The following is a 26,595-nucleotide window of genomic DNA, read 5'->3' as shown; positions in this document are numbered from 1 at the left end:
GAATGAAAAGCAAACAAAAAACACAAGGTGTAGCTCCACAAAGGAGTAAAATTATGAGCTTTTATTTTCACATATAGTTCACCATTTTTTTGAAATTAAAAAAAGCATGAGTGTGGGAGAAGGGACATAGAACTTCACAAAACCAACACCTTAGGAGCCTTTAGAGAAACCTAAGTCTGTGATAGGAGCCTACTTGAAGGATTCATGGCTATACAGGAGAAAAATACAGTGCAGATTTCACTAGAGAGCTCTGAGAGAAAGAATTCTATTTCCTGGCTCAAAGTAATTTGGGGGAGGCGTCACAGTGCTAGGTATAGGGTGATGGGGCAGTGATCACTGCCCAGGGCCTTGGAACGGATCTTGCTGTCGCACAAGGCAGGCAACAGAGAGTCGGACAACAAAAAGTAATCAAGGCGCCAACCAACGTTCTTGGACCGGGCATTCATCATGTAAGTCCAAAAGGTATAGGCATAAGCAGTATCAGGGTATAGGTGCCGAAAGCTGTCGGTCAGTGGCACAGCCTGCAGCAATTCCCCAAAGCCCTGGCGCTCTTGTGGAGTGAAGCCCGCGTTCTTTTTGTTTCCCTTGGGATTGCGAAGGTCAATTTCCTCATGCGCCACATTGAGGTCCCCACACAGCACAAGAGGCTTGCGAGAAGCCAAGCCCTTCAGGAACTTTCGAAAGGCTTCATCCCAGCGCTGTCGGTACTCCAACCTTACCAGACCACGCCCTGCATTAGGCACATAGGCTGTCACCAGCACAAATGCATCAAATTCAGCCACAATCACCCGGCCTTCCTGATCATGCTCTTCTTCACCTAAAATAGTGGAAAAGAATCAGCATGCAGAACCACAAGGAAAGAGAAAACAAGAATAAAGCAAGAGTGATGAAAGGGATGGAATAATACTAATACAGTAACTGGGCCCTGGGGTCAACAGGGTCTTACCAATGCCGTAGGAGACTTTGAGTGGGCACTGGCGGGACAGCAGGCCCACCCCACTGTAGCCTTCCTTGTCTGAAGGAGCTGACCAGTACTGATGAGACAGTCCAGAAAGCTCTTGAAGTTCAGGCGGCAGTTTGTTCTCTGAACATTTGGTCTCTTGGAGGCACAGGATGTCTGGAGCTTCTTCCTTTATCCACTGTGAGTGAAAAGGGTGAGGGGATGGATCCATTCAGCAGACAGCACCTGAACAATCTGTGTGCAGAGGAATCAATTCCTTGTGCACAAGCAGAGCTGTCTAGCATCACAAAAGTCAAACAGCTGCATAACTGACAAGGAGACGATGTAAGAAGGAAAAATCCCATATGCTTTACTAAGGGGGTGCTTTTCCTAAAGGCAGTGAATAGCCAGTTAAGATTTTTTGAAAGCAGAAGATACTGGAATGAAGATGATGCTAGAGTAGTTCCTGGAATACAGAGTAATTCGGAGCTAAAACGGAGGAAGTCCAGTAAAGAGGTTTTTTTGCAACAGCAACAAAACTACAGTAAGGAAGAAATGGACAGTTAGGCAAGTCTCGGTGAAGTATTTCTTGTATCTCTCCCATAAAAAAAGAAAAATTTATATCCTGGGCACTAAAATGAAACAGATAATGAAGTTCCGAGGTCATTCCCTTGCCCCTCCTTGAACCCCACTCACATCTAAGCCTTTCTTCTTAATCCAGGCTCGAAGCCCATCCACATTCCAGGAGCAGATCTTGAGAGTGGCAGCTTTGCCGCTAGGCGAAGTTTTCTGATCTGGGGGGTCCTCATACAGAACGGGGCCCTCTGCGGTCGCCTCTTTTTCATTCTTCTTGGCTGTTTTACTCTTCTTGGCTTCTGGCTCTGTATAACGAGAATACACAGCAATAATAACTGGAGGTTTCCAACATGGATCCAGAGTTCACTGTAAACCCACCGGACCCTGCGGTTAACGTGGTTTCCTCGAATTTCTGCACCAGTTAGGAATCGGCCGAGTTAGGAGTCGGCCCCTATTAATTATTGCATAAAGCCTATTAAAAACACTCCTCCCACCACCACCACTGCAACCTGCAGGGAGGGGGCTTCGCTTTCTCACCAGTCTTCGGCTCCTCCCCGTCTTCTGCCGCGGCCCCCTTTTTCCCACGCTTTGGCATGCCTATAAGGATCGCCCTTCGGCACCCGAACCAAGTCGCCCAGCAAAACAGTGTCTTCACCGCGGTGCCTACAGATGCAAACAAACGGTTCAGCCAGTTGGGACTGGGAAGAAAACTCCTTCCTTGGGCATCCCCGCACTAGGTCCCGCCTTTCCAGGCGCACAGTCTCTGAACCCCATCTCCGCCTCGGTGCATCAGGCCTTGGGCGATTCACTCCCTCCCTCAACAAGATAACTTCATAGAGCCTTTGCAGCATCGCGAGAACTGCCCCACGGCCAACTGCACACCTTAATAAAAGATCCCGTCGCAGACTATCAGAGGCCCCTCCTGTAGGCAAATCAGCAGCCCCAAATCTGACCGGCCACGGTCCCAGGTGGGATCCTTACCCGAGCACAAAGGAGCGAGCACGCCGCGCTCCCACGTGGGTACCTGGTGTGGTCACATGACCCGGGGCAGCGCCTGATTGGACCGTCTGCCACCACGTGACGGAGATTTTCCCCTCCGCAGCCCTAGGCAGTCTGGAGGCCCCCATGCTTCGTTTTCAGGCTGTTCACGTTTATGCCAGATGAACGTACAACTCATTCTGCGACGTGATGGAAGAAACCAGTGCTGTTTGGAAGTGAAAAGCCTCAGTGGCAAAGACGGCTGGGCCGCAGGAGAGCGGTGGGGGGTGGGTAGGCAGGGACGCCGCGGAGGCCGGCTCGGCGTTCCTGGCAGCTGGGAAGACACGTCCCGGAGGGGTCCTTGGCGGGCGCAGGCGCAGGCGCAGGCGCAGAGGCGGGCTCCGAGCCGCGGGAGCCTCCTGGTGTTTACCAACAGTGGGATTCTGCGTGTGCGTCGCCCCCTGGGCTTCCGAGCGCCTCCCCAGCTCCCTGGCACGGCGCTCGTCGGCGCTTCCTCTCGGGCTGCACCATGCCCACCGTGCTGGGCTTCGAAGGCAGCGCCAACAAGATCGGCGTGGGAGTGGTGCGGGATGGCGAGGTGCTGGCGAACCCGCGGCGAACGTACGTCACGCCTCCCGGCACAGGTGAGCCGGGCTGGGGTGGCGACTTTCCCCTGAGCGTGGGCGAAGTGCGACCTGGACGCTTCCTTCTGGTAGCCCCTGACGATGTGACAGGACTGTCGAGTGGCAGTCCCGGGCGCTCGGACTTGTTGAGGGTTTTTTTTTTTTTTTTTTTTTTTGAGTGCATTTTGTGTGCGGAGATCATACACAGGCTGGAGTACTGTAGTAGAGATGTACTCAAACGATGAAAGATGTGGAGGACAGATGGTGGAAGGGCTTATCAGTTAGGTACCAGGTAGAAATGACTGGTTTCGTGATACTCATCGAGACGAATTTTTACATTTTACTGTTTGTATCTACTCGAAAGGCAGGGTAACAGAGGGTGTGAGAGAGATCCGCCATACACGGATACAATCCGCAAAGACCTATCTGGGCTAGGTAGAAGGCACCGGCCAGGAACTCCACCCCTCTCCCACTTATGGCTGCCAGGGACACTTGAGCCATCATGTGCCTTAGATGCGCATCAGCAGGAACTTGGATTGAAAGTGGAGCAGCCGAAACTCGATCCAGGCACTCTGAGTTGTGAGTGGCTCCAGCGCCAGAATACCCACCCTTTTCTGGCTCTTAAGATGGTAAAGTTAGGGGTCCTGTGCTGTAGTATGTAGCAAGGTAAACCTCCGCTTGCAGCATCAGCATTCCATATGTGCGCTGCTTCAGTTCCAGATCCAGCTCCTTGTCGTGGCCTGAGAAAGCAGCAGAGGATGGCCTGACTGCTTGGGCCTCTGCACTGGGCATGGGAGATCTGGAAGACGCTCCTGGCTCCTGGCTTCAGATTGACCCGGCTCTGGCCCCTGTGTCCTTTTGAGGAGTGAACCAGTGGATGAAAGATCTTTCTCTTTCATTATCTCTCTGTTGTAACTCTTCCTTTCAAATAAAATTAAATATATATATTTTTAAAATTTAACGCCAACACCTTAACATTTAGTTGGTGTTTCTTTTTTTTTTTTTTAAAGATTTATTTTTATTACAAAGTCAGATATACAGAGAGAGGAGGAGAGACAGAGAGGAAGATCTTCCATCCGATGATTCACTCCCCAAGTGAGCCGCAACGGGCCGATCCGATGCTGGGAACCAGGAACCTCTTCCAGGTCTCCCACGCAGGTGCAGTGTCCCAATGCATTGGGCCATCCTCGACTGCTTTCCCAGGCCACAAGCAGGGAGCTGGATGGGAAGTGGAGCTGCCGGGATTAGAACCGGCGCCCATATGGGATCCCAGGGCGTTCAAGGCGAGGACTTTAGCCGCTAGGCCACGCCGCCGGGCACAGTTGGTGTTTCTTACAAGCTGCTATGTCTTATTTACCCTCTTCCAAAAGACCTGCACATGTAGGAGAGGGAAAATGATTTTCATGTGCCTGAGCAGCTTCCCTGAATAAATAACCTGATGGGCTTTAAATATTAGAAATGGCTACATATGTGTGTTTAAGCCCTCACTATTCTAACTACTTGGGTGCTGCAAATACAAAGACAAATAGTGTGTTAAGATCATTAGCATTAAACTATGGAAGCCATAGATTATTCTTATGCTGAAATTTTTCTGTGTGCAACATAATAATGCAATCAGGTCCAGGTCTCTGCCTGAGGTACACGCTGTGTTGAGTCCTGAAGGCTAAGCGGGAATAGCACTGTTGATGGGTGAGCAGCTTATGGAGAGGTTACCAGGGTGATGACTTGGGAGATAGGATGCTTGAAAATGAAAGGAGCATTCCTAGCTTGCTAAAGCTCAGGGATTCTCATTGCTATTGTCTGAAAATTCCACTTGATTTTACTACAAAAAAACCTTATGACCTCTGGCCTGTGCCCATTTTCTAGGATTCCTTCCTGGTGATACTGCCCGGCACCACCGAGCTGTTATCCTAGATCTGCTGGAGGAAGCCCTGACAGAGGCTGGGCTAGCCTCTCAGGATGTTGACTGCATTGCCTTCACCAAGGGTATGGCTAGGAGAGGAGGTGGGGATGGAGGCAGAGGGTCCTGGCTGGGTCAGCGTAGCCTGTGCCTTGCCTCCATTACCGCGTGAGCCCTTCCTCAGTTAGGTATTCCCTGCACCCCCCACCTGTATTGTTCCAAGCCAGGATTCCAAGGACCATTTCTGTCCCCGCCTAGGTCCTGGCATGGGTGCCCCCCTGGTTTCTGTCGCTGTTGTGGCTCGCACCGTGGCCCAGCTGTGGAACAAGCCGTTGCTAGGTGTGAACCACTGTATAGGCCACATTGAAATGGGCCGTCTCATCACGGGAGCCACCAGTCCAACTGTGTTGTACGTCAGTGGGGGAAACACACAGGTACTTAGGCTACTGCAGCCGCTTCATCTTAACTTCAGAGGCAGTGGACTACTTCCTTCCTTCCTGTCCGAGTTGTGGGGACTGCAACGGAAACAGAATTGTTTTATGTGTTCACTGGAAAACCCACAGCGGATTTGTAACTTAGCAGGTTTTGACAGGATAGTTAGAACATTAGGAGACTTCTGTACCTTTGATTATATATTTAAAAAAAAAAAAACTAGGAATTTCCAATTTACAAAAAGAATGGTAAAAATGTAAGCTTTTGTTATTTTGAAGCATTTTATTTTTTTCTGTAAATTTTAGCAGTTAAAACTCAGGGGAACTAGCAGGATTTTTTTGTAGGATAATTAGACATTCTGTGTTGCTATAAAGGGAAACATGAACTTTGTTATTCTAGGAATATAAAAATATAAGAAAGAAGCAACATTATAAATGGTACAAAAGACTTTAAATGTATAAGTAAAACTAACATTGCTTGGGATAGTCGCATAGCATTTTAAAGTTGGGATTGGGTTTCTTTCCCTCAGAACACCACGTAGAATTATTATTAGAAATAGCTCAGTGTTGCCCCCAGCTTATAAAAGGGTTGTATTCTAAGTCTTTGTTTTGTGTAATGGTTAACTGTAAGGTGCATATTCCTGTGATGACAGCGTGGGAACTTTCGTGAATAGAGAGGGCATTTGAGGCTTGGAGGACAACATGTAAGGTTAGGGACTTGGGTGGTGGAAAGTAGCAGTAGATACTGTTGGAGTTCATGAAGAGAAGTGATAAGGTTTCCTCTTCCTGTTCCCTTTTGCCTAGGTGTAAAAAGAGGGGGCAATGATTGGGTGTGAAAGGAATAAATAATAGAGAGAAAGCTTTTTGACAGCAGAGAAGTATGGAAAAGGGAGCCATCCCTGATAGCAGAGGGGAACTTTCTCTGGTCCGTAGAAGCCCTTTGTGAGTCCACAGGTGATACAGGTATTTGCTGAAAGTTGAACATGTGACAGATTGGCCTATGGAGATGGCTTTTGCTGGGTTGGGTGGGCCGTTAGTCTGGCCCCCATCTGAAGTTCTAAAGTTCATCAGAACTACTTTTCAAACACCACTGCCACGGAAGGAGAATCTAGACTGATTCTTACTGCCTGCTTGCAAGTGAGGTAGTCTGCTCCTAACCTGTGCTGTCAGGGCTGCTTCTAAGGAATATATTGAACCTGTAAACTGGAGAAATAGATCTGAAATTATAGTTTGCCTTTGCTCTGACCAATCTGTCTTCTGGAGATTAGGAATCTACTCAAAATTTTGCAGGGGTATAGGTTTCTTAGAGAAGAACTGTTTAAAAAGTCAACCAATCAGGATTTGGGGAAGCACTTTAGTTGCATGTCTCATTTGAATCTCCAACGGCCATGTTGATCCTTGGCTACATTCTTCCCCAAAGCCAAGCACTCCTCTTTACAGACCTGGGGTTTCATGGACATCCTCGTCACCTTTAGGTGATTGCGTACTCAGAACATCGTTACCGCATCTTTGGGGAAACCATCGATATTGCTGTGGGTAACTGTCTGGACCGTTTCGCTCGAGTACTGAAGGTAAGCCACAGGGGCTGCAGAAAACAGAGATGTGGCTGAAATCTGGGGGCGCCTTCAAAGTGGAGGTGGGAGGTAAACTTTGCTTCCTGCACTGCTGAATTTATCCTCTTCTGGTTACTGTTTTCCTTTTTGCCTCTGGTAGATTTCCAATGACCCAAGTCCTGGCTACAACATCGAACAGATGGCCAAGAGGTAGGGGGGACTGAGTGGAAGGAGGCTGGCTGCCGGCGCTTGTGCGAGTTCTCTGGAAAGGCTTTGCAGGGTGAGCACCAGCTGACTATATGCTCAGTGCCTTTACTTATCCCCACACAGAGGCAAGAAACTAGTTGAACTGCCCTATACTGTCAAGGGGATGGATGTCTCATTCTCAGGGATCCTGTCTTTTATTGAGGTGAGTGTGAAAGGTGAGATGAGGGACACTTTCTTGATTTTTTAAAAAAGATTTGTTTATTTTTTTATTGAAAAGTCAGATATACAGATAGGAGGAAAGACAGAGAGGAAGATCTTCTGTCTGCTGATTGACTCTCCAAGTGGCTGCAACAGCCAGAGCTGAGCCAATTCCAAGCCAGGAGCCAGGAACTCTTCCTCCAGGTCTCCCACATGGGTGCAGAGTCCCAAGGCTTTTGGAAGTTCTCAGCTGCTTTCCCAGGCCATAAGCGCAGGGAGCTGGATGGGAAGCAGGGCCGCCAGATTAGGACTGGTGCCCATATGGGATCCTGGCGCGTGCAAGGCGAGAACTTTAGCCACTTAGGTTACCACTTCAGGCCCACTTTCTTGATTTTTTAATGAATCATGTCTGTTTTACTTTCTGTTTTATTTCTTGCATATACCCTTGTCCTGGCCTATTTTAGATGCTGAATAAATTCCTAATATTTTTTTTACTGAACATCTTCCCTGTGCCAGACTATTCTACAAAGTAGGGATACAGCAGGGAGCAAAACAAAAATTCCTGTTTGTGGGGACCTTAGATTTTTTTTCTAAAGAGGGAGATAGACAGGGCCTGGCATGATGGATCAATTGGCTAATCCTCCCCCTTGTAAGCGCTGGGATCATATATGGGTGCCAGTTTGTGTCCCGTTTTTCAGCTTCCCATCCAGCTCCCTGCTTGTAGCCTGGAAAAGCAGTCAAGGACCTTTGGGACCCTGCACCCACTCTAAAGAAGCCCTGGCTCCTGGCTTCGGATCAGATCAGCTCTGGTCGTTGTGGCCATTTGGAGAATGAACCAGCAGAAGGATGATTTCTCTCTGTCTCATCATCTCTGGAAATCTGCTTTGTAATAAAATAAGTGATTCTTTAAAAAGGCAGGGGGAGACAGACAAGAGAGATGAAAGGGAAACAATAATTTATACCACATCAATGAGTGTTAGTGCTGATGAGAAAAATTGAACAAGCTCTGTAAGGTAACAGCAAGTGTTCAAGAAGTTATTATATTACAGACTCTTGAATGCTGCCAACATATGGCGTGGTATGTGTGAAGGGCAATGTGTGGTACAGGATGTGCTCGTAGTGCGAATTGCGCTGAAGGTGGGGACCCCTCGGCACTTTTGCTCTCGTGTAATCCCCAAATCACTTTTTTTCCCCTCTCCTTTAATTGTAGGATGCAGCCCAGAGGATGCTGGCCACAGGGGAATGTACTCCTGAAGATCTGTGTTTCTCCTTGCAGGTAATGGAATAAAAGGCTGGTGCAGAAGGTTTAGGCTGGGGTTGCTTTTATGTAATAGAGCAGAACTAAGCTGGGATGCTCCCTGATTATTTTCACCTTATCTTTCCCCTGCAGGAAACTGTGTTTGCAATGCTGGTAGAAATCACGGAGCGAGCTATGGCACACTGTGGCTCCCAGGAGGCCCTCATTGTCGGAGGGGTGGGCTGTACGTATGCTGGAGCAGTGTTGCCCATTCCTTTTGGTGGCACTAGGCTTCTTTCTCCTGTTGTTCTAAATGGCTGAGGTTTGGAGACAATTATTGGTTTCACTTGTCCTGTGCTGCTTTCTGCCCTTGGCTCTCTACCGCATTGTCCCAAGTGTGCATGAAGCTTGCAGCTGGGCCATGGAGAGATAGTTGAAACCAAGCTCACCCTGCCTCCTGCCTCTTTGTAGGTAATGTGCGGCTACAGGAGATGATGGGGATAATGTGCCAGGAACGTGGAGCTAAGCTTTTTGCCACAGATGAGAGGTAAAGGCCCTTTCTTGTTCGGTTACTGGGATTTGCTGCCTGCAGATTCTAAATCGCATCTCTTGCTTCCAAGGTTCTGCATTGATAATGGAGCCATGATAGCTCAGGCTGGCTGGGAGATGTTTCAGGCCGGCCACAGAACTCCACTCAGAGATTCTGGGGTCACACAGAGGTGAGGGGTTCACTCTTTATGGGGATAGACAGGAATATTTGGGGGAAACAGGCGAAAGTCGGCTGGGGAGGGAGGGTACTTACAGTGGGGAGGCAGGGAAGAATGCAGAGCTCTGAGGCTTAGCCCTGCTGCCAGACTCTTCCTATTTTCCCGTAGGTATCGGACAGATGAAGTAGAAGTGACCTGGAGGGACTAGCAAGATGAACAGGATCTGAGAGTTTGCTCAGGGGAGCCTGCAGACCCTGGGTCTTAGTCTCTGTCCTGCCATAGGAGCCGGGCCACAGCTGTGGACTCCCTGTCACCCTGGCGAAGCTGTGCACTGTAAGCAAGGTTGGCATCCCCTGAGGAATCCCAAGATGACTCAGCAATAAAGTATTTTTGGTTTTCTATGTTGCTAATTAGATTGTATTGCTTAGAACATGGAGTTGGTGTGGGGTAAATTCTTGTTGCTGGCTAAGGAGCCAGGGGTTCTGACAGCACTCTTGGAGACCGCTCTGCTCAGCAGCCAGAACTGGGAAGGGAAGTCATAGATGATATCTTAGCATTCCTATAACGTAAAGTTTTCATATCAAACCCATTACTGTCTAGTGGGTAAAGTCCTCACCTTGCATGTACCGGTGGGCGCCGGTACTAATCCCAGAGCCCCACTTCCCATCCAGCTCCCTGCTTGCAGCCATGTTTGGATGCTGCGCTCCTCCTGGAAGGGCAGGACTCAGGAGTCACAGGGTATTGGCTAGTTAGATTCCTGCATGTGATTTTTTAGAAGTAATTCATCCAGTCTGCAGTCAAAGTGCAAGGTTAGACCATCCAGGATTGTCAGGCTGGAGAGATGAACACAGAAAGAATGGTGGGCAGTACCCAGAGCATGTCTGAGAGGGTCTGTACAAAGCCTACCATGGACCTAGCCCATGGCTGTGGCATTGGCAAAGGCAACGATGATTATGCGTGAAATAAGCAAATACCTGCCTTGGGGGAGTAGAGAAAAGGACAGGTGGTCTGTAGCCTTGGCAGTTGCTGACAGGCCTGGGGGCTCTGCAAAATAGGGATGTCACAACAGGCTCACCAGCCTTCACCCCTGGCAGCTGGCCGAGATAGAAGCCAGTGATGGTAGCCTGAGGCTCAGTGTAGGGTAATGAGTCACATACCTGGGTGGGAGTAGCAACTCTTGCTAGGCCCTGCCCTCTACCTCCCTTCTGACTTCCCAGGAGAGCGCTAAGCTCATGACTGTGTCCACACTAGCCGTGATCCAGCCAGGCTTGAAGATGATGTCCCATATGCTGAGCACAGCCAAGTAGTGATGAAAGAACCACCCCTGCCAGCTGTTCCCTGTCTCAGAGACACCCTTCAAGAACACTGGAATGAAGTTCACTCTTCAAGCCACTGAGATCCCCGGCCATTTTTTTCTTTGTATCAACAGTATCACAGACTAACTTGCTGTGAACACAGGGGAAGAGGTGCAGTTGATCTGTTGTTGATATTGGTAATTCTGTCTTTGGGAACCTTGGTCTCTGATCCATTACAGTGACTCCCGTGAGCCAGCAGAAGCACACTGAGGCCTTGCTGGGCGTGGGCCTGGGGTTCTCCATTACATCAGGAATGTGGCTGGTCACGGGGCTCCTCTCAGTAAGGTGGAAGTTGAGCTAGGCCCTGATGAGATGGCATGGATGTTACTGAGATGCTTTGACTCATTCCCAGCCAGTCTGTCTGTGATCTAGACCATAAATAATGTGCCTGGAGGCCCTTCGTGGGAAGGGCAGCACCAGATTACATCCTACCTTCAGGAATTCTCTGGTGGGCCTAGTGTGATGGCTTAGTGGCTAAATCTTCACCTTGCAAGCCTGAGGATTTCACATGGGTGCCACTTCGTGGCCCAGCTGCTCCACTTCTTATCCAGTTCCCTGCTTATGGCCTGAGAAAGCAGTGGAGGATGGCCCAAAGTCTTCGGACCCTGTGCCTGCAGGTGAAGGATGTGGCCCCTGGCTCCTGCTTTCAGATGGGCTCAGCTCCAGCTGTTACAGCCATTTGGGGAGGGAGCCAGTGGATGGAAGATCTGTATGCCTCTCCTCCTTTCTGGAAATCTGACCTACCTTTCTAATAAAAAATAAATATTTAGAAAAAAATATTTTTTTCTGGCATGACTGTCACCATGGTGGAGCCCCACAGAGCCTCCAGAGTTTGGTGATGCCTACCCAGGACCATAACATTGGCATAGAACTCGTAGTAGGACCCGTGTCATTGTCCTTGTAGGCAGGTGGTGGGCAAAGGCTAGCCCAATGTACATCTCTGCCAGATTACAGTTTCTTCACTTCATGCTGGCGACTGGAGGTTCTGACCACAGCGTCCTGCAGCAGAGGGAGGCTGTGAGAGCACCAGAGGAGGCAGAGGATGACCACCATGTTCCCGCTTGTTAGCAAAGTCACTGCAGGGAGTGCTGCCCTTGGGGCCTTGGGGACATGACTCAGTTGGTTAGGTTACCCAAGGCCACAGGTGGGGAAATGGAGATAGCTCCAGAAGCCAGAAGGAGTAGTTGGCTTTTTAAAATTATTATTAATTTATATTTATTGGAAAAGCAGATTTAACATAGGGAAGGAGAGACGAAAGATCTTCCATCTGCTGGTTCACTCCCCTAGACGGCCACAGTGGCAAGAGTGGAGTTGATCTGAAGCTAGGGTCCAGGAGCCTTGAGCTGTTTCTGGGTGTCCCACGTGGATGCAGGGTCTTAAGCCTTTGGGCCATGCTCTGCTGCTTTCTCAGGCCATGAGCAGGGAGCTGGATGGAAAGTGGAGCAGGCAGGGTATGAACCAGTACCCAAATGGGGTGCCAGTGCTTTCAGGTAGAGGATTAGCCAATTGAGCCATTGTACCAGCCCCTTGGCACATACTAGGTTGGTTAACCCAGCTTTCTGCCCCCTTAGGTGGGATTTCCTCTCATGCCTATGGATTTCCTTTCATGAAAATCAACAGTTGGACCTGGCGCAGCAGCCTTGAGGCTAAAGTCCTCACCTTGCACGTGCTGGGATCCCATATTGGCTCTGGTTTTAATCCCGGCTATCTGCTACGCATCCAACTCCCTGCGCTTATGGCCCAGAAAAGCAGTTGAGAACGGCCCAAAGCCTTGGGACCCTGCACCCACATGTGAGAGACCCGGAAGAAGCACCAGGCTCCTAGCTTTGGATCAACTCAACTCTGACTGTTGCAGCAGCTTGGGGAGTGAATCAATAGACAGAAGATCTAATTCTCTGTTTCTCCTCCTCTGTGTATTTGATTTTCCAATAAAAATGAATAAATCTTTTAGAAAAATCGTAACAGTCATGTCTCCATTCTTGTCTGTTCGGCTTGTCCGGCCTGGAATACCCTTTTTTTATAGGCCAAAGGAGTCTGCCTCTAGCAATACCTGGCTGCCTTGTCTCCCCAGAGAGGGCAGGGGAGGGCATGGCTTGCTGCCCTCCTCCCCAAATGCTTCCCGAGGAGACTGACCCAGAGTTGATTGATTCAAAGCTTTTGCCAGATTTTACAGCTTCAGGCACGCCCCAGTGATAACATGAGATGGGAGGTGCCCTGCACAGAGCGTGGTTTTTTTTTTTTTTTTTAAAGATTTATTTATTATTATTAGAAAGCCGGATATACAGAGAGGAGGGAAGAGAGACAGAGAGGAAGATCTTCCATCCGATGATTCACTCCCCAAGTGAGCCGCAACAGGCCGGTGCTGCGCCAATCCGAAGCCAGGAACCAGGAACCTCTTCCAGGTCTCCCACATGGGTGCAAGGTCCCAAAGCATTGGGCCGTCCTCGACTGCTTTCCCAGGCCACAAGCAGGGAGCTGGATGGGAAGTGGAGCAGCGGGATTAGAACCGGTGCCCATATGGGATCCTGGGACGTTCAAGGCGAGGACTTTAGCTGCTAGGCCACACCTCCAGACCCCAGAGTGTGTTTTTTGCCAGCTCAGTGAATGTGCCTGTGCACCTCAGCCTCTCTTGTCTGGGACTGTGATCTCGAAGCAATGGAGTTTAGCCATCTGTTCCAATGTGGGTCCTTATCCTCGTGGCCCAGTGAGAGTCTTGACTCCTTTGAAAACAGGTCTGGGCTTCAGGATCTCAGCTCTGGACGGAGAAACTTCGTGAAGGTGTCACCAAGGTCTTTCAACCTGCTCCTGCCCTTGGCCCTTTCACTTCCCCTCCTTGTTTATCCTCCATGGACAGGGCCTAGTTACATTTGTACTCCATGTCAGTATTGTGTGTTCTAGGGTCCCAGGTCTATCATGCATAGAAATCAACAGCTGAAATCCAAGTCTGACCAAAGCGTATGCTTCTCTTAGCTTGCCCAGCTTTCCACTGGTCTGCAAAGTGCAGAGTCCACCAATTCCATCACCTTGCCACTCTAACCTACTCTTCTGCACCCAGGCCCTCTGGCTGGCTTACTCCACTCATGCCCCATAACCTTTTCGGTTTCCAAATTCGCCTCACTCAGCACCCATGTCTGACCTACAGGTGGAACGGGGTTGGGGGCAGTCATTCTGGGATGGAGCCCAGGAGATAGGGTGTCAGAGTTAAGGTGCTGGGTGCCCAGCGCCTGTGTCCTGCCAGCACCAACTATAATTAGCAGGAGAGGGTCACTGACTGGAGTCGGAGTGAGTTCCCAAGCAGAGGGCATGCAAGTGAGAGGGCAAGCAAAAGGCTGGTGTCTACTGAAGGTGATTAAAAAGATAAGAATGGGAGGGTCTGGGGCCTGGGTACTGCATGTTTCACATGCTTGGCTACAGTGCATGAGCCCTGGCACTTAAGTGCATGGAGTAAATGCTACTCCAGCTTTAGCATGTTACCTTGAGGTGGCAGTGGGGCATTGGAGGAGGAAGGACTGGCATTTAGAAGGGCTGGGGATATGGTTCCTCAGGGTCCAACTCTGGCACTCTGCTCACCTGCAGCCACCCTGCAGACCCGGGCCATGAGCATCTGGGACACAGCACAGCCTCCCTCGGACTCGCTATGCCGGCCCGGAGAACCCCGTCCTGGCCTCCATCCCCAGATGAGGATCGCAGTTTGCCTTGCTTTCCTCTGGAGGAGCCTGGCCCCCAGTCCCGGGTCCCAGGAAATCCCTCTGCAGCTTTGCCACTGGAGGAAGAAGAGCAAGAGGATGTGGACGATGAAGGCGGGCTGTGGCCCGAAGAGATTCGCAGCGAGGAGCATCCGAGCCAGTTTTTCGCCGAGGCGCGGCGGCTGCGGGAGCAGAGGCTGTTGCTGGACGAGGAGGTGTCGGTCGGCGGGCGGGTCTACGGGGTGCACCGGGTAATTTTGGCTGCAGTGAGTAGCCTCTTTCGAGAGAGGCTGCGGGAGGGCGGTGGAAACCCTCGGCCCCCTGTCAGCCTCGCTGTGACCCCCAGGGGCTGGGAGACCGTGCTAACCTTTGCCTACGAAGGGGTGCTGGGCCCCATCCCTCATGGGGAGATAGAGGTGGTGGCGGATGCCCTGGGAGCGCCCCGGGTGAAGGTCGCCGCCCAGCAGAGATGCGACGGGGCCTCGGAAGACGGAGAGAAACCAGGCCAGGCAGAGGAGCTGTGGGCGAACCTGCGCAGCATCGAGCTCCTATACCAAGAGGGCATCGGGTGTGACCTGGAGCTGGAGGCGGACGGCTGCCGGCTGCAAGGTGAGGGCACAGGATCATCGCTTTTCTACCGATACCTAGGCTAGGAAGCTGTGTGCAAGCAACAGGTGTTCCATCCACTCACTGCAGCAATGGTTTTGAGCCTTGAGGCATCAAAATTACCCTCAGGTGACTTTTGGGGCCTCTTGACGCCAACGGGGAGCTGGGCATGCGCAGTTTAGTTGTTTTCCTGCTGCAATGATGGATTTGTGGTATGGCTTTCCTCGTGCACAGCAATGAGGGATTTCAGCCAGCTGGCTGAACAAGCAGAAAGTGATGGACTCCAACAGGGATTAACCAATGGCCCTGCTTGGCATCTTCTACTTGGGACACAGGATAAGCCAGAAGATGGTGCTGCAAAGTGCCATTGCTTCCTTCCACCTAAGTGTGCCGGCCTCCACAGAACATCTGTGGGTCCTGCAGCAAGGTAGAGAGATCTGGTGCCATTTCACCACCATCCTAAGGCTACCAGGCCCTGACACTGAATATAATTTGGCTCAGGACCAAAAAGCCAAGTAAAGTCAAATAACTATTTCACTAGCATTTAGTGAGGTGCTGAGCACGAGGAGTTTCTACACGTGGCATCTCTTCTAATAATCACTGAAAGCTAGTGCTGCTTAGATTCAGACAAGGAACAGTACACTTTGAGAACCAGGATACAAATCCATAGCTTCCAGGCCAGTTGGCTTCTCTGAGGCCTAATCTGCCTCAGGACACACAGGATCTGGAGAATGGAGTCAGAATGTGGTCACATGAAAGTTTAAATGTACACGGGATTAGTTTAGAGTTTACCTAGTTCAGATGTTAATGCTTTACCAAGAAAGAAACCAGATTCCAAAGTATGTCAAAAACCATTAGAGGAAGGGACTGAGAACCAGTTCTAGAACTTTCTAGAAGGGCAATAATCCCTGAAGTTGTTATTATTGTTTCCAATAGTACTAGGTAGAAGGGAAAGTTCAATTGGATGATTATAAAATTCTCATTAGGGTTTGAAATTCAGCCATATTTATATCAGTGCTTTTATTTTTCTCAAAGTTTCCAACTGAGTCTTTGGGAGTATGTCCCTGAAAACCCCAGGGCAAGTGGAGAGAGGTGAATGCAGTGGTTGTCAGCCTGTCACAGTACACTCTGAGCTCCAGCTGGAGTGGTGATATGGAAATTAAGCGGGCTTAACTTGTTTCAAGGAATGTCAATTCCCTCAGACAATGTATGTTTGGAACCTGTTGCTGATGCTTGCTGCTAGGGAAACATCAGGTCAATACTGTTTGAAAGGCAGTGCAGCATTTCAGCAACATCTGCCCTGTGAGAGAGGTGACCATGCCTCATGTTCACGTCTCATGAAGTTTCACTGGGAGTTGGGGCCCTCTGCTAAGAGAAATTCTAGCAGTCTTTCACATACATAGCAAAGAGAAACCAAACATGGGGCTGGTGCTGTGGCATATCAAGGCAAGCCTCCAGCTGTAGTGCCAGGATTTCGTGTGGGCACTGGTTCGAATCCTCATGGCTCCACTTCCAATCCAGTTCCTGCTGAAGATTTGCAGGGCAGTGGAGGAGAATACAAAGATGAACACTGAAACATCCATCAGCTGAATTTACATTATTAAAAAGGAACTATTAATATTTACATATTTTATTATGTTTATTTGCATTATTATTATTTTGCTTCTTTTAAAATTATGGTGCCTAGCATTGATAGCCTGATGGCTAAAATCCTCGCCTTGCAAGTGCCAGGATCCCATATGGGCACTGGTTTGTCTCTTGGCTGCTCCACTTCCTTTCCAACTCCCTCTTTGTGGCCTGGAAAGTCAGTCGAGGACGGCCCAAAGCCTTGGGACCCTGCACCCCTGTGGAAGACCCAGAAGAAGCTTCTGGCTCCTGGCTTTGAATTGGCTCAGCTCCGGCTATTGTGACCACTTGGGGAGTGAACCAGCAGATGGAAGATCTTTTTCTCTGTCGCTCCTTCTGTCTATAAATCTGACTTTTCAATAAAAATAAATAAACCAATCTTAACATTGTGAAATTTCGGCCCCGGCGGCGTGGCCTAGCAGCTAAAGTCCTCGCTTTGGAAGCCCCGGGATCCCATATGGGTGCCGGTTCTAATCCCGGCAGCTCCACTTCCCATCCAGCTCCCTGCTTGTGGCCTGGGAAAGCAGTTGAGGATGGCCCAATGCATTGGGACACTGTACCCGCGTGGGAGGCCCGGAAGAGGTTCCTGGTTCCCGGCATCGGATCGGCGCGCATCGGCCCGTTGCGGCTCACTTGGGGAGTGTGATCATCGGATGGAAGATCTTTCTCTCTGTCTCTCCTCCTCCTCTGTGTATATCTGACTGTAATAAAATGAATAAATCTTTAAAAAAAAAGAAAAAAAACATTGTGAAATTTCACTCATAAATATGACAGTACTTCAAGAAGTTCAGAAAAAATGGAAAGTATGAGTTCATTTTGATGTAATTTTTTTCATAATGCATGAAAAACGTATGCATTTATTTTAAGATTTTTTTGCACCAAAATAAACTCATACTTCAAATTCAGTTTTCTATAAAATATTTTTAAGACACTAGTCCATAGATCTTAAAGTTTACTTATTACTTTTTGTGCATTTCAATGGTAGAGTGAAAGAGAAAATTCAGTCTTCCAATGCTGGTTTGCTCCCCAAATAACTTCAACAGCAGAACCTGGCTCAGGCTGAACCCAGGACTATGAACTCGATCCGGGTCCCCCACACGGCTGGCAGGAACTCAAGTACATAAACCATCAACTGCTCAAGCCAGCTTGTGCATTAGCAGGAAGCTGAATCGGAAGCAAAGGTGAAACTTGATCCCAGGCTCTCTGAAATGGAACGTAGGCATCCCTGGCAGTGGATTTACCAGCTGCACTGCAACACTATCTTCCTTCAGCGGACTTGGTGAAGTGCCTTCATATTGTGTGTGTCTCTTTAAAAGACTACATGTTCTCAATACCTTTATTATGTCAAAGAGCATTAATAGTTCCTTTTTAAAAGGGCTAATATTATTTTGAAAGTCAAAGTTACAAAAAAAAAGAGGGAGAGACTCAGAGAGAGAGAGAGAGAGAGAGAGAAGGATCTTTCATCTGCTGGTTCATTCTTCTGATGGACGCATCAGCCAGGGCTAGGCCAAGCCAAATCTAGGACCCAGGAGCTTCGTCTGGGTCTCCCATGTGGGTGGCAGGAGCCTACATACTCGAGCCATCTTCTGCTGCATTAGCAGGGAGCTGGATCAGAAGTGGAGTAGCCAGGACTTGAACTGACACCCATGTAGGATACTGGCCCTGCAGGTGATAGCTTTAACTGCTTGCAACAACACCAGCCCCTAAATTAAGAATTCCTTTATATCATCTATACACATTTATGTTTTTCCACTGGTCCCAAAATTGTCAGAGCTACTTTGTTTAATTCAGGAACCAGTCAAGGACCGTGCTATAGGGTTCAGTTTCTTCTAATCCAATATAATACTCTCTCCTCATTTTTTATAAAGTGATTTCCACAAGAAGCAAATTAGTTATCCTGTAGAATGCTCCATTTCCTAGCCTGTATGATTTTTTTCTTCATGACTTTAACTTATCCCTTTACACTCTCAATTTTCTATAAACTTGATTTTAGATCTAAAAGACTAGACAACATTTTAGGCAAGAATATTCCACAAGTAAGAACTGAGTATCTCAAACTGACTTGCTTTCAGAGGTGTTTTCAGAGATCTCGATGTTTGGCAGTATTTGTTAAAGGGACAGTTTCATTGTCACGAGGGTCATGGCTGGGCTGGCACACAAGCACACTCATAGCGGCCTCACATTGCTGACAGTGGGTGGAGATGACTGATCAGAAAGCCACTGCTTGGAAGTAGAAAATAACCCGCAGCCTTCTGCTAGAACTCAGTTCTTAACATGAATAGTAGAATTAGATGATCTCAAAGTTTTCATGTTTCAGTTCTCATAGTCCCATGAACGATGCCAAGGTGGGGAAATGCTGTGTGGAGGACATACAGAGCACATGGGGGGTTTCAGGTGCTGAATGCTGGGTAGCAAATGAGATGGGGTAACAGCCATTCCTGAGTGCTACACAGGATCAGAGAATGAGCTGTGTCAGTGGTTCTGTGGTCATAAGGGAACATCTTTATTCCATGTACAATCTAAACAGTCTGTATAAGTTGCCGACTGTAGCATCCTTTCTATTTGGTTTTTGAGATTCTTTTTCTAATTGTTCTAAGGCATCTTCAGACCGTTAATATGAAAATTGGTCAAGGAGGCATAAATTTTAAAAATAAACCCCCTAGCATCTTCTCCAGACCAGGTGGATCAGAATCAGAATTTTCACAAGTTCTCCAGGTTTTCTGATGCATGCCACAGTTCAGGCTGTAACCTTGAGGGTGGGTGGTTGGCCCGAAGTTTGGGGTTGCCGGGCTGGAGTAGTTCCCAGAAACATTTCAAATCTCTGGGTCCTCTCTGCTTTTCCCTTTCTGCAGTGCACCGAGCAGCCCTGGCCTGTGGCAGCGAGTTCTTCGGGGCCATGCTCCTGAGCAGGATGAGGGAATCCCAGGGCACGCAGGTGTCTCTGCGCACCATGTCTGCTCAGGACCTGCGACTCCTTGTCTCCTTTGCCTACTCTGGGGTTGTTCGGGCTAGGTGGCCAGGGCTGTTGAGAGCAGCACAGGCCGCCCTGCAGTACCAGAGCTCTTCCTGCCTGGATGTCTGTCAGAGAGCTTTGTCCCGAGGCCTCAGCCCTGCGCGCTGCCTGGCTCTATACCCCCTGGCCGAAGCCCCTGGCCTGGAGCAGCTCTGGAGCAAAGCCCGTCATTACCTCCTCACCCACCTGCCCGCGGTGGCTTTGTGCCCCACTTTCCCTTCTTTGCCAGCTGCCTGCCTGGCAGAGCTCCTAGACAGTGATGAGCTTCACGTCCAGGAAGAGTTGGAGGCCTTTGTGGCTGCACGGTGTTGGCTGGCTGCCAACCCCGAGACGCAGGAGTCAGAGGCCAAGGCCCTGCTGCAGTGTGTCCGCTTCGGGCGCATGTCAACTAGGGAACTTCGGAAGGTGCGGGCAGCTGGGCTACCCTCCCCTCTGCCCCCGGAACTGCTGCACCAGGTGATGGTGGAGGCTGAGGTCCCAGGTCAACAGAGATGGAGAAAACCTGACCGGGCACTGGTGGTGATTGGTGGGGACGGGCTCAGACCAGACATGGCCCGAAGAAAGCCATCCCGCAAAGTGTGGTGGGTCCAGGCCTTCCGCTGTGGCATGGGACTCGTAAGGACTGTGGAGTGGGGGCAGTTCCCTGGCCTGCCTTCCCCAGGGCGCTTCAGGCATGCTGCCGCCAGCCTGGAAGGAAGTGAGCTCTATGTGTGTGGGGGACAGGATTTCTACAGCCACTCCAACACCTTGGCTTCAACTCTCAGGTATGGAGGCATTTAAGAGAGGGTAGGGTGTGGCGGGGTCCCAGGTGGACAGGTCTGAGAAATCACTGACTCAGCTATCTGCACACTCGCCAGTCTGTCTCCATCTCTTGTTCCACTGTGTCTAGGTGGGATCCCTGTCTAGAGGACTGGGAAGAGGTGGCATCTTTATGCCAGGCCCGGAGCTTGTTCCCCCTGGTGGCACTGGATGGACAACTCTATGCCCTAGGAGGACGACATGATGGTGTTGCCCTCAGTTCCGTGGAATCCTACAACCCTGAGCTCAATGTCTGGAGGTGAGAGGACTTGCGGGGTATCTGGGAGAGACTGGAGACTTGAAATGGAAGAATTGACGATGCCTGTGGCCTGATCTTGTGTCCTGTTCTTTCTTAGGCCGGCTCCTGCACTGCCAGCACCGTGTTTTGCCCATGCAGCTGCCATTTTGGAGGGCCGGTTATATGTGAGCGGTGGCTGTAGTGAGAATGGCCAATTTCTGGCCTCACTGCTGCACTATGACCCCAAACTTGAGAATCCAGGAACATTTCTGAGCCCTATGGGGGTGCCTCGAGCTGGCCACGTCATGGCTGCTCTGGGTGGACGTTTGTATGTGGCAGGAGGAATAGGAGAGACTGGGGACCTACTGAGCTTTGAGGCCTATCAGCCAAGAACTGATAGCTGGAGTCGCCTGGCACCTCTGCCCTCTCCCCACGTAGGGGCTGCAGGTGCTGTGCTACAAGGGGAGATGCTGGTCCTGGGGGGCTATAGCCACCGGACCTATGCCATCTCACACCTTATCCATGCCTACTCTCCTGGTCTGGGCCGGTGGCTGTGCCTTGGAACTCTGCCAAAGCCTCGGGCTGAGATGCCTGCCTGCATCTTGGCCCTGCCTGCAGTGCAGCACCTAGCTTCGGCTCCCACCCCGCACCAAACCAAGCCTGCTGGGTGAAGAATGAGCAGCAAGGTAGCGATGGGAGGAAGAGGAAAGAAACATCTTTAGAGAAGGATGGGGATTATGAGAGGAGGAAGAAAAGAATTTGTTCTTGATAGCATTTTGTTTTCACCTAGGACTTTCAAGCTCATGCACTGCTTTTGTACGTATGATCTCCATTGAGGATAAGGTGGTGGCAGAGCTCCTGAGGACAGGAGGAGGAGAGGGCTTGAGGATGGGGGACAGCTGGATTACCTGAGTAATGAGACGAGCCCAGGAGTGACTGCCTAATGGTTAGAGAATCTTGATGGAGGGAGCTCAAGAAGCTCTAGTAGCCAAAGAGCAGGGGCTGTGAAGGACGTTAGAGAAGTGATCTGGACCCATGGGTCAAGGAGGAAAGTGTGGAAAGGCCAAGCATGAGTGAGTTTGAGGAGTGTGGAGTGGAGAACTTCCAATGGCCAGCTCTTCTGTTCTCCAACACCTGCTCCACGTTACTGTCCTTGCTTCTTGACAGTATGCCTTCTCAGCTGTCTGTGGACCCAGCCTAGGGTTTGGTCTGCCCTCTCACCACAGGCTTGCCCCTAGGTACCTCTTAGTTTCCATTTGAGGCGGAAGTTCCCATCGGGAGCTGGATGCACAAGGAGCCTGAGATGGGCCCCCAGGATGGTGAAGTGGGAGTGTTGTGTGGGCAGAGGCTAAGGGAGGGAGGTGCTGTCTGCAGAGGGGTGATGTTAGGTCAGAGGCGTGGCGTGGCTTCTTCCCTTCCCTGCCTTTGTGAGAACACAGGTGTCTGGAGTGAAACACAGAACAGTTGTGGCATGAGGCCCCATGTTGTAAGGGGAAGTGGCGGGAGAAGAGCGAGAGGCAGAAAAGGCCCCGAGAGAGTTGTTTCCCCTTTCAGTGTCTCTCCCCCAGAGTTAATTTTAAATTCATTTCCCTTTTCCGTGGGTCCAGATGAGACAGATGCTTCCTGTCCCCTCCTTTAGTTCTGCCCTTCTTCCCTCTTTTTTATTATTTTATTTCTCCTTAGTCCTTTACACAATTAATAATTATCTACTATACCAAGCAAGGTATGAGGCATCAAGAATACAAAAGCCATGGAACTCCTAATCAGCTGACTTTACCCAATGCAGGTTCCTGGGGTTATGCAAATTACAGACTTGGTTCATCACCTCTTGGTTCATCACCAAATGCACACAACAGCTTGTTCTGGGCCAGGCTGAGGCCAGGCGCCAGGAGCCAGGAACTCAATCTGTATCTCCAATGAGTGATAGGGACCCAACCACTTGAGTGATCACCCATTGCTTTCCCGGGTGTGCATTGGGAGGAAGGTGGAATCAGAAATAGAACTGTGTCTCAAATCATGCGCTGCAAAATGGTATGCGGGCATTCCAAAAAATGTCTTAACCACTACGCTAAAGGTATGCCTACCACCTCAGTGTAAGTTTGACTGTAGATTTAGAAGTAAGTACATGCTCGTGCAACAGTCCAGAGGAAGGAGCTGTGAACTTGACCCAGGGAAGGTACCATCAAATGGGTATAGTTTGACCCAGATTTTGAAGGTTGCCCAGAAATCCAGCAGTTAGAGAAGGGAGAATGCATTCCAGACAGGAAAGGGAAGTGCATGAGGACTGCTGTGCTGCTGCTTTTCTGGTGAAAAGATGTCAGTAGAGCAGAACACTTCACGTGCTTCTGCAGCTGCTGCCAACCTGCCCTCCATTCCTGAACCCTTCTGAAGATGGTGTGCCACCGCCCCCTGCCCTCCCCGCCCCCATTGCAGTCCCCTAAGTCTTGCCTGTGGGCGTTTCCATTGCTGCACCCAGAAAGTTGTGGGAGTGGTTGGAGAGGAACAGTGAGTGCTTTATATAGTTCTGTTTTCTATTCCTGCTGTTTATGGCGCCTCCCTTGATTTTTTTTTTATTCTAGCCTACAAAGTACTTGACTTGTGTCTATTTATTCTTTTGAGATTTCAAATTTTCTTTTTTATCTATATAAAGGGAACAGATTTCATGTATTACATATAAATATGCAGGTTTTTAAAAAAGATTTATTTATTTTTATTACAAAGTCAGATATACAGAGAGGAGGAGAGACAGAGAGGAAGATTTTCCGTCCGACGATTCACTCCCCAAGTGAGCGCAACAGCTGGTACTGCACTCATCCGAAGCCGGGAACCAGGAACCTCTCCCGGGTCTCCCATGTGGGTGCAGGGTCCCAAAGCTTTGGGCCGTCCTCGACTGCTCTCCCAGGCCACAAGCAGGGAGCTGGATGGGAAGTGGAGCCGCTGGGACTAGAACCGGCACCTATATGAGATCCCGGCTGTTCAAGGCGAGGACTTTAGCCGCTAGGCCGCACAGCCAGGCCCAAATATGCAGTTTTAAGAACATACTTTTCACCCTCTTTTCCTCCCTTGCTCCTTCCTCTTCTTTTTGTTTTGATTTTTTTTAAAAAAAGATTTATTTATTTTCATTGGAAAGGCAGGTAGATTCATAGAAAGAAGGAGAGACAGAGTGAATCATGCGCTGGTTCACACCCCAAATGGCTGCCACAGTCAGAGCAGAGCTGATCCAAAGCCGGGAGCCACCCTGGGTCTCCCACGTGAGTACAGGGCCCTAAGGCTTTGGGCCATCCTCTGTTGCTTTCCCAGGGCAAAAGCAGAGAGCTGGATGGGAAGTCGAGCAGCCAGGACACAAACTGGCACCCATATGGGGTGCTGGGTCTTAAAAGGGGGGGATTAGCCAGTTGAGCCATTGCACGGGCCCCTCTTAATTTTTATGATGACATACTTTTATAATCACAAGCTTGATCTTTCACTAAGCAAAGAATTCAACTAGTAGCAAGTAGAAAGTCAACTGTTCCTCAGGAGTATCAGCAAGGACTATAAGCAGTAATCACATCTCAAGCTGTCAGTTTCACGCATGTATTGTGTGTTTGTGCTCTGTCTTTTAGTTACCACAGTTAGGAGAAAACATGATACTTGTCTTTTGGGGACTTCACCATTTCACTAAGCATAATGGTCTGCATTGCATCCATTTTACTAAGTTTTTCTAGTTTGTTCAAGGTAGACTAAGCATGTAAACAAAAATGATGAGGACATATGTCAGTAGGACATATAAGACAGAAGGACAGAAGCGGGAACATGGAGGAAGAGAGGGAAGAAGAAAATTAGGAGATGAGAAAACTAAGGATGAGGCAACTTCTGTGGGTGTTTTCTTTGTGATCTCTACCTGAAGACAGGGTCAAATAAAGCCTTCACAGAGATGAAATCATGCATGTCTGAGTTTCTGTACTGTGAAAGACTTTTAAGTCTTTTCCTGTAATATGACTTTGCTGTCATATGTAAAATTCCTTGTCATAGGACTTGCGTCTCTACTCCCTGCTGAAATGACTCGCCCTTCTTTGTTGCCACAGCTTCTTTATTAAATCTAACAATTGGTGACCACCCTCATTCTCTTCCATCTTTCTGCTGAAATTGACTGATTTGGAAACTGGTTCTTAACCCTAAAAATATTTTCTCCCTTGCTTCAGAGATAGGACATTCGTCTGGGTCGACAGTCTCACTTCTCAATTCCAAAGGGTGGCAATAGGTCAAATTAGAATGTCTACAGAGGGGAGTGTTGGCTCTATCCTGGTGAAGCTGGTAGCTCAGGGACTAAAGGGATAAGGATGAAGATAATGAGTTACAGAAGAATCTAGCTTTCATTGTTTAATTTTATTTTTTATTTTATTTTATTTTTATTGCAAAATCAGACACACAGAGAGGAGGTGAGACAGAGAGGAAGATCTTCCATCCTATGATTCACTCCCCAAGTGAGCACAACGGCTGGTGCTGTGCCGATCCGGAGCCAGGAGCCAGGAAGTGGAGCTGCTGGAACTAGAACCAGAGCCCACATGGGATCCCGGTGCGTTGAAGGTGAGAACTTTAGCCGCTAGGCCACACCGCTGGGCCCTCATTGTTCGATTTTAAAATTGAGGTTGTCACACTGAGGTTAGGAATCAGGATTCCCAACCAATAAATCATATTTTAGTGAGAAAGGATAGTATTTTTTTTTTAAGATTTATTTATTTTTACTGGAAAGTAAGATGTACAGAGAAGAAGAGAGACAAAGATTTTCTGCCCGCTGATTGACTCCCCAAGTGGCTGCAACAGCCAGAGCTGAGCTGATCTGAAGCCAGGAGCCAGGAGCCTCTTCCAGGTCTCCACATGGGTGCAGGGTCCCTAGGCTTTGGGCCGTCCTTGACTGCCCTCCCAGGCCACAAGTAGAGAGCTGGATGGGAAGCAGGACCACCAGGATACAAACCTGCACCCATATGGGATCCCAGCGCGTGCATGACAAGGATTTTAGCCACTGGGCTGCCACACAGGGTCCAAAAGGATGATATTGGAAGGTAACAGATTGGAGTCTTATCCAAGTGATCCAATATTTAGGATAGTTTTCAACACCAAAAGGAGTTGGGACAGATAATACACTTTTCCTTCAACTTTTTTTTTCTTTTTGGGTGATTATGCAATTAAAATTTATTTATTTGAAAGATAGGGACACATAAACAGAGCCAGAGTGAGAATAAGCTCCCATCCACCAGTTCACGCCCTATATCCTTTGCCAGGGCCAAAATGGGCCTAAGTCCAAAGCTAGGAGGCAGAAACTTAACCTGGCTCTCTCACTGAGTGGTAGGGAGCCAAGTACTTGAGCCATCGCTGGCTAGTTTTCAGGGTGTCCATTAGCAGGAAGCTGTATCAAGAGTGAAAGAGCTGGAACTCGAGCCCAGGCAATTTGATATGAAATAAAAGCAGCCAAAGCAGTTTTTAAAATTCTGAACAGATTTAATATATTATATATAAATAACGGGAATTTAAAATTCCCATTTTCATGCTCCTCATCAGGTTTCTGGGATGACACTGAGTGACCATCACCCATCCCTGGGTACTGATGTGGTTAGGCTGCTGGGAGCAGCCCTTTCTTCTCTCCCCACTCCCCCCAGATACAGGAAAAAAAAAAAAAAAAAAACGAAAATTGAAAACAATTGTCTCATCCACTTCCCCTATTCCTTGACCCCAACCTAATCAGTGGTCTACATGGGTATGCATCCTTTTCCACTATGTAACATCATTAAAAAATAATAATACAATTTTCCTTTTTGTTGAAAGGCAGAGAGACAAAGAGAGATCTTCCACCCTCTGTTTCACTGCCCAAATGTGTGCAACAGTCAGGACTGGATCAGGCTAAAACCAGGAGGCAGGAACTCTATTTACATCTCTCACATGGGTG

The 26,595-nt window shown here is 49.0% G+C and overlaps 3 protein-coding genes across 4 annotated transcripts; 2 read left to right on the top strand and 1 right to left on the bottom strand.

Annotated features, from left to right (window-relative positions):
* Positions 1-28: 28 nt before the first annotated feature.
* Positions 29-2,616, bottom strand: APEX1 (apurinic/apyrimidinic endodeoxyribonuclease 1). Of its 2 annotated transcripts, none has more exons than XM_004584639.3 (5): positions 2,498-2,616; positions 2,054-2,179; positions 1,637-1,821; positions 947-1,139; positions 29-817 (listed from the first exon to the last, which is right to left on the bottom strand). In XM_004584639.3, the coding sequence occupies exons 2-5, from the start codon at positions 2,109-2,111 to the stop codon at positions 300-302; spliced, it is 954 nt and encodes a 317-aa protein (XP_004584696.1). In that variant the 5' UTR covers positions 2,112-2,179; positions 2,498-2,616; the 3' UTR covers positions 29-299. The 2 variants fall into 2 exon arrangements, with proteins under 2 accessions (XP_004584696.1, XP_012782299.1); XM_012926845.2 differs by having other exon boundaries at positions 2,399-2,512.
* Positions 2,617-2,876: 260 nt separating this feature from the next.
* On the top strand, positions 2,877-9,748 carry OSGEP (O-sialoglycoprotein endopeptidase). Its single transcript, XM_004584638.4, has 11 exons — positions 2,877-3,138; positions 4,984-5,103; positions 5,276-5,451; positions 6,924-7,019; positions 7,162-7,211; positions 7,332-7,410; positions 8,617-8,682; positions 8,797-8,887; positions 9,115-9,190; positions 9,264-9,362; positions 9,519-9,748. Exons 1-11 carry the CDS (start codon positions 3,024-3,026, stop codon positions 9,556-9,558), a joined length of 1,008 nt encoding a protein of 335 aa, XP_004584695.1. The 5' UTR covers positions 2,877-3,023; the 3' UTR covers positions 9,559-9,748.
* Positions 9,749-13,508: 3,760 nt separating this feature from the next.
* On the top strand, positions 13,509-22,048 carry KLHL33 (kelch like family member 33). Its single transcript, XM_058666135.1, has 5 exons — positions 13,509-14,050; positions 14,282-15,000; positions 19,476-20,400; positions 20,526-20,693; positions 20,791-22,048. The coding sequence occupies exons 2-5, from the start codon at positions 14,343-14,345 to the stop codon at positions 21,341-21,343; spliced, it is 2,304 nt and encodes a 767-aa protein (XP_058522118.1). The 5' UTR covers positions 13,509-14,050; positions 14,282-14,342; the 3' UTR covers positions 21,344-22,048.
* Positions 22,049-26,595: the final 4,547 nt, after the last annotated feature.

The sequence above is a fragment of the Ochotona princeps genome, chromosome 6, assembly GCF_030435755.1.
Source record: "Ochotona princeps isolate mOchPri1 chromosome 6, mOchPri1.hap1, whole genome shotgun sequence".
NCBI lineage: Eukaryota > Metazoa > Chordata > Mammalia > Lagomorpha > Ochotonidae > Ochotona > Ochotona princeps.
The sequence above is the reverse complement of the archived record's forward strand: the minus strand, read 5'-3'. Positions and strand labels throughout refer to the sequence as shown.

Coding starts and splice junctions, on each gene's coding strand:
- KLHL33 (XM_058666135.1), top strand. CDS start 14,343: ATGCCGGCCCGGAGAACCCCGTCCTGGCCTCCATCCCCAGATGAGGAT. Junction 15,001..19,475: donor GGACGGCTGCCGGCTGCAAG/GTGAGGGCACAG, acceptor CCCTTTCTGCAG/TGCACCGAGCAGCCCTGGCC. Junction 20,694..20,790: donor CCTGAGCTCAATGTCTGGAG/GTGAGAGGACTT, acceptor GTTCTTTCTTAG/GCCGGCTCCTGCACTGCCAG.
- OSGEP (XM_004584638.4), top strand. CDS start 3,024: ATGCCCACCGTGCTGGGCTTCGAAGGCAGCGCCAACAAGATCGGCGTG. Junction 3,139..4,983: donor CGTCACGCCTCCCGGCACAG/GTGAGCCGGGCT, acceptor CCCATTTTCTAG/GATTCCTTCCTGGTGATACT. Junction 7,020..7,161: donor GTTTCGCTCGAGTACTGAAG/GTAAGCCACAGG, acceptor TGCCTCTGGTAG/ATTTCCAATGACCCAAGTCC.
- APEX1 (XM_004584639.3), bottom strand. CDS start 2,111: ATGCCAAAGCGTGGGAAAAAGGGGGCCGCGGCAGAAGACGGGGAGGAG. Junction 1,822..2,053: donor CGGGGAGGAGCCGAAGACTG/GTGAGAAAGCGA, acceptor CTCGTTATACAG/AGCCAGAAGCCAAGAAGAGT. Junction 818..946: donor CAAAGTCTCCTACGGCATTG/GTAAGACCCTGT, acceptor CCACTATTTTAG/GTGAAGAAGAGCATGATCAG.